At 37.7% G+C, this 6,000-nt stretch overlaps 1 protein-coding gene across 1 annotated transcript in view; it reads right to left on the bottom strand.

Moving 5' to 3' along the window:
• LOC308341412 (calcium-activated chloride channel regulator 1-like) overlaps positions 1–948 on the bottom strand; it is a gene marked incomplete at both ends in the record, with an annotated part of 30,302 nt that extends 29,354 nt beyond the window's left edge. Inside the window, one exon of the mRNA XM_080801340.1 lies at positions 787–948. Coding sequence (XP_080657466.1) covers positions 787–948 — 162 coding nt within the window. The remainder of the gene's footprint in view (positions 1–786) is intronic.
• Between the last annotated feature and the right edge of the window lie 5,052 nt (positions 949–6,000).

Below are 6,000 nucleotides of genomic sequence, written 5' to 3' on the forward strand. Positions count from 1 at the left end.
ATGGTGAAATTAAGCAAAGGAATTAACCTCCCCATATCTCACAATATCTGGCAAATAATGCTGGCCCTACCTTAGTGTGAAGCTAAATAGTTTTCAATGAAATCGTCTATAACCTGTCATGTACTAAGCTCCCACAACGTATCAAACTCTGAGTTATGTGACTGCATTTATAATCTCATCTGTCACAAGAATCCTGGTGGTTTCGTGTTATTATTTTCATTTTATAGCTGAAGAAACAGGCTCAGATATGAAAATAATTTGTTAATGTCACACAGCTGGAGTTAGAGAACTCACGTTTGCTCTATCACAAGATTACACTTGATTTTTTTTTAAAGTATGGATAATTACCATTTTGAATTTACCTTGATTGATTGATTGATTGATTTTTTAAAGATTTTATTTATTTATTTGACAGACAGAGAGCACAAGTAGGCAGAGAGGCAGGCAGAGAGAGAGGAGGAAGCAGGCTCCCCACGGAGCAGAGAGCCTGATGTGGGGCTCCATCCCAGGACCCTGAAATCATGACCTGAGCCGAAGGCAGAGGCTTTAACCCACTGAGCCACCCAGGCGCCCCGATTGATTTTTTAAAAGATTTTATTTATTTATTTGACAAAGAGAGACACAGAGAGAGAGGAAACACAAGCAGGGGGAGTGGGAGAGGGAGAAGCAGGCTTCCTGCTGAGCTGGCAACCCAATGCAGGGCTTGATCCCAGGACCCTGGGATCATGACCTGAGCTGAAGGCATAGGCTTAACAGTCTGAGCCACCCAGGTGCCCCTGAACTTACCTTTATATTTTGAATGAGTGTTTCATCTTCTGGCACATTAGGGTCAATTGCAATGACAATGCCTTCATAGCCATTATTATTGAGCTGAATGAGTGAATTGCTCAGGGCCCCTTCAAGGAGATGAAAGACCAAGATGAAAACAGAACTCTTAAATGACCCCATTGCTGTACATTGCACTTTGATTTCTCTCTTTGGAGAATGATGCTTTTAGAGGTCTTCTTTACCCCTATATATATCTATATATATATATATACATGAATATATAGACACACATTTTTTCCAAGCTATCAGAGGTAGTTTATCAAAGTGTTTAACCCTTTGACCCAAAATTCTTTCACTATTGCATTTGTTTCCTCCATAAGGAAATAAAGTTTGGTCTCAAATTCTGTGTACTTTCAAATGTTTCATTTTGAAAGGATTATTAGCCTTGCCTTCACCTGTGCCAGATGCTGGGAATGAGGGTGGGGAGCCCACATCCGGTTCCCTGGAGGGACTCACAGGTGACAAGCAGCTTGGCCATTGAAAGATATTTACTTATTACAAATGTTTGCCAACCAGGGACACTGACCCACCCAACACCACCCTCCAACATTCACCTGCCCATGGAGGTCTGACTGTTCTACATATTCAGTGAGCATTTATTAAGTGTAAGCCATATACCCAGTTATCCTTTATGGTGTCCCCCCCCTTTTTCTAACCCTCATTGATTTTGACATAGCCTCATCACCTCCTCGTACTCCCTTACAGAATCCACTTGCACCAAAAAACATTAGAGAGCAACATACTATTGGATATTTTATAATGGAGAGAAAAGATAAAATTTACATATCACTGTGCAAAGCAAACTCCCTCCGGTTTCCTCATCAGACCTCTATTTCTCTATTCCAAAGCTCCCATTGGTTAATGTAATGAAAATTAACAACATTAAATTATTTTATTGAAACTAAATGTCTCTCAGAATATGAATTATGGACTGCCAGCTACTGTATAGACACTTTAAAGTTTGCTAAACGTTAGATGGAAACACAAATTGGTCCACCATTTCACTGTATTCAAATTAGTTGAAATATCCGTTCATCCTGTGGCTTCATTTGGTCTTCACATTGTAGTAAGCATCTAGTTCACCTTGTCCACCCCCTTTCTTTGACATTGGCTCATAAAAATTAGGTTAGTATTTATAGTTAATAAATAGAACTTACTGCTTAAATACCTAATCTTTAATACAAAGTGAGCCATTGAGATAGAGTGGAAATACTCAATTATAAAGTGGTTGTCCAGATGATCTAAATATGCTTTTATGCAAAATAACTTATTCAATAATTGAATAAGCATATGCATTTATTATACATAAAAATTTATATCTAAAACATCTCACACCCCCAACTATATACATTTTTTCCTGAGTTCCCTAAAAAACAGAGCCTAAGGCAAGCTTATGTGCTAATAATTAGAGAATTTAATCCCGGAACAGTGAGAATGAGGGAAAGGGGAAAATAGTCAGGGATGGCTGCGAAGCAATAAAAGGTGAAATGTTATTGAAGCTGACGACTGTACTTCCCTGATGTTTGGGATGTCTACTAAGGGGCTATGGAAAGAAACCATGCCTTAGAACAGTCTGTGGGAGGGAGGAAGGGGAAGTGTTTGGCTTCTCATCTCCTATAGGTGATCAGCTCCCTGAACTTTCTGGCTGTGTGTCCAACCCCTTCAGCAGCAGCTTAGAAAGAGAGATCCCATGCTTAAGGAGGTACATTCCAAGTGGTGAATGATTGGTCTCTGGCAGTGGAACCATTCGGGCCCTCAAGTAGGAGGTAGGGACTGAGGGGGAGTAAGTAACTGAGGGTCCAGTTGCACAGATGGGGCCAAGAAAATCTAAGGGGGTTCTGTAAGATTAATCCAACATAATTTACCCCTTCAACTGCTGGGATCCACTCTTGTCCTTCCATAATATTTAGCTCTAATATCATAATGTAAAGTTTACATTTTGTGTGTGTGGGCCCAAGCTATTTTTTTTCCTCTGCAAGAAGGTACAAGTCTAATCATTCGTAGAATCTCCTTCAAAGTGGTCGCCATTTGCAATCTCCTAAAATACCTAAAGCAAGAGACATACTGAAATAAATTAAAGTCTGCTGCTAGAGCTGGTCTCAAGGCCATGTTAATCTTAAAATAAAAGTCAGTTCTTTTGCCAGAAAAATGGGTTTATTCAGGAATAATAGAGAATTATAATTTGGGGCATGCGAGCTATGGCAACTCCAAAAAAAAAAAAAAAAAAAAAAAAAAAAAAGGAAGGGAAGGGAACATTTTTTGAGGAAATTGGGAAGAGTGGTTTTGAAAGAAAGTCCATCCATTGGGGAAATTGACCAAGTTGCAGGGGTAGTTGATTTCTCATAGGAGATGCCATGTACATCTTTCCTGTTGAGGCATGTAATGGATTATTTTTTTTCCTCTTGATGATTCTCTTTTGGGGTCTATAACTGACAGTTCTTCCTGCAATTGATGTTGAGTGCTATGGTTCCCCCTTCTAGCCTCCCCTCCTATCCTCCTGATTCCACTTTACTGATGTTGCCCTATATTAATTTTCACAGCTATTATGGATATTTATCACCTTCCTTTATCTCCAATTTCCCTCACTTTTAGTCAGCATTTTGGCTCATCTTATTGTTTGTTTGCCTATTGGTATAACCAGAGACTTCATTCCTGAAGGATCTGAGCCCTTAGCTGCCCTGCTCTTATTAGATTGTGGCTTCTGCAGTTGTCTATGACAAAAGAGTGATAGACCCAGTTTAGGCACTTCCCCAGATTTGCCTGGCCTTCTCTGCTGACTGGGCCTTGGCTCCTTGCTCAATGGAGAGTCCATGCAGCTGCCGTGACTGCCTCATTTCCTCATCTTCGTCTCATCTTTGTCCCCAGGGAGAGTGCCTAGTTTAGTATGAGCTGGAGTGGCAGCTCCACTCTCACTGGTGTCCACATTCAGCCTAAACAGATTCACAGAGTCTTTGGCTCAGATAAAACATTGTATGATGGCACACGGGATCTGGTTTTGTCAGAGACAGCCCAGATGGGCCAGATGACACTAAGCAGAGGTACAGGAAAACACCCTGAGTGACAACTTTTGCCAAAGGTGTAAAGTATTTTCAGCATCCCAGAGTCTCTTTTTTGTTCCCTTCTAGTCAGAAACCTTCATCCAAATGGTCATCACTATTCTGACCTCCATTGCCACATAGATTAATTATACCTGTTTTTGAACTTCATGTAAATAGAAGTACACAGTACATCCTCTTGTATCTGGCTACTTTCACATAACATTTACTGCATGAAATTCAGCCATGTTGCATGTAGCAGCAATATGTTCTTTATCCACTGTATTCCATTTTAAGAATATAGCACAGTTTGCTCACTGGCTACTGTTGTAGAACATTTAGATAATTTCCTGTTTGGGACTATTGTTAATAAAACTATAAGCATTGATTTCGGTTGTATATATACCAAGAGCAGAATTGCTGAGTCACAGGGTATACAGAGGTCTAGCTTTATTTATATATTTATTTATTATTAACTTTTAAGATTTTATTATTTGACAGAGAGAGAGAGAGAGCACAAGCAGCGGGAAGCTACAGAGGAAGAGCATCCCTGTCCAGCTTTTTTAAGTTGGTCTGCCAAACACTTTTCAAAGTGGTTTCACTGCTTGTTGCACATTTCTATCAGTATGTGGTAATGTCAGTCCTTATGATTTTAGCTAATCTAGTAGGAATGTAATCATATTGTACTGTGGTTTTAATTTGCATTTTCCCTAATGACTAATGTTGGTAAGTACCTTTTCATGTACTTTTGATCATTTGGATGTCCTCTGTTGTAAAGTGCCTGTTCAAGTCTTTTTGCCCAATTTTAATTTTTTAATTTTTTTATTTTTTAAAGATTATTTATTTATTTATTTGCCAGAGAGAGAGAGAGAGAGAGAACACAAGCAGGGGGAGTGGCAGGCAGAGGGAGTCTAATCTTTTCTTTTATGGGTAGTGTTTTTTGTGTCATATTTAGGACAGCTTTTTCAAGTTCATGAATATACACAGTATTCTGTTCTGCTGTATTGTTCTGCCTTTCGTAATTAGGTCTGTGGTCTATCTCAAGTCATTTTTTTTTTACATAGTATGAGGTAAGATTCAAGATTTTTGTCTTATTTTGTTTGGTTTTCCTTTATGGGTGGCCAGTAGGCCCAGACCATTTATTGAAAAGACCATACTTGCCTCCCACTGGATTGCAGTTGTGCTTCTGTTGTCAATGAGATGGTTGCAAATATACATGTCTGTTTCTGGACTCTTTTCTGTTTCATTAGTCCATATGACTCTCCTTACCTCAGTAGTATAGAGTCTTAATTATTGCTGCTTTGCATGTCTGGACATCTGGTATCATTCTAGATTTGTTTTTCTTCAGGATTATTTGGAGATATTTTAAGTCCTTTGCATTTTGACATAATATTTAGAATCAGCTTTTCAGTTTCACCCCCCTCCCCAAAAATCTGCTGGGTTTGATAGGATTCCATTGAATTTGTATATCAGTTTGAGGAGAATTGACACCTTTATAATACTGAGTCTTTCAATCCATGAACATGACCTATCTCATTTTAGGTTTTATTTCATTGATCTCAATCATGTCTTACTGTTTTCAGGGTAGAGGTCTTTCATTAGATTTACTTATAGGTTTTTTGGGGGGGTGTTATTATAAATGATATTTTTATAACTTTTCATTTCCTTATTGTTTATGCTGGTATATAGAAATATAATAGGTTTTTATGTATTGACCTTATATTCAGTAAATTTCCTAAATTCCTATTATTTTTAGTAGCTAGATTCTTTTGAATCTTGTACATATATAATTATGCCACCTGTGAATAATAACCTGTTTACTTCTTCTTTTCCAATCTTCTGTCTTTTATTTTGTTTCTTTCACATATTATACTTGCTAGGATTTCTAGTATAATGTTGAATACAAGTGAAGAGAATGGACATCTTTTTTCTTGTTCCCAATCCTAAGTGGAAAGCACTCTATATTTTACCATTAAGAATGCTTGTATCTAGAGATATTTTATAGATATCTTTATCAGATTAAGAAAGTCTCCTTCTATTCCTAGTTTTCTTTTTTTAAGCTATGAATAAGTGTTGAATTTTATCAAATGCTTTTTTATAATTTTTTTTTTTAAGATTTTTTTTACTTATTTGTCAG

Source organism: Martes martes (genome assembly GCF_963455335.1).
Source record: "Martes martes genome assembly, chromosome: 4".
NCBI lineage: Eukaryota > Metazoa > Chordata > Mammalia > Carnivora > Mustelidae > Martes > Martes martes.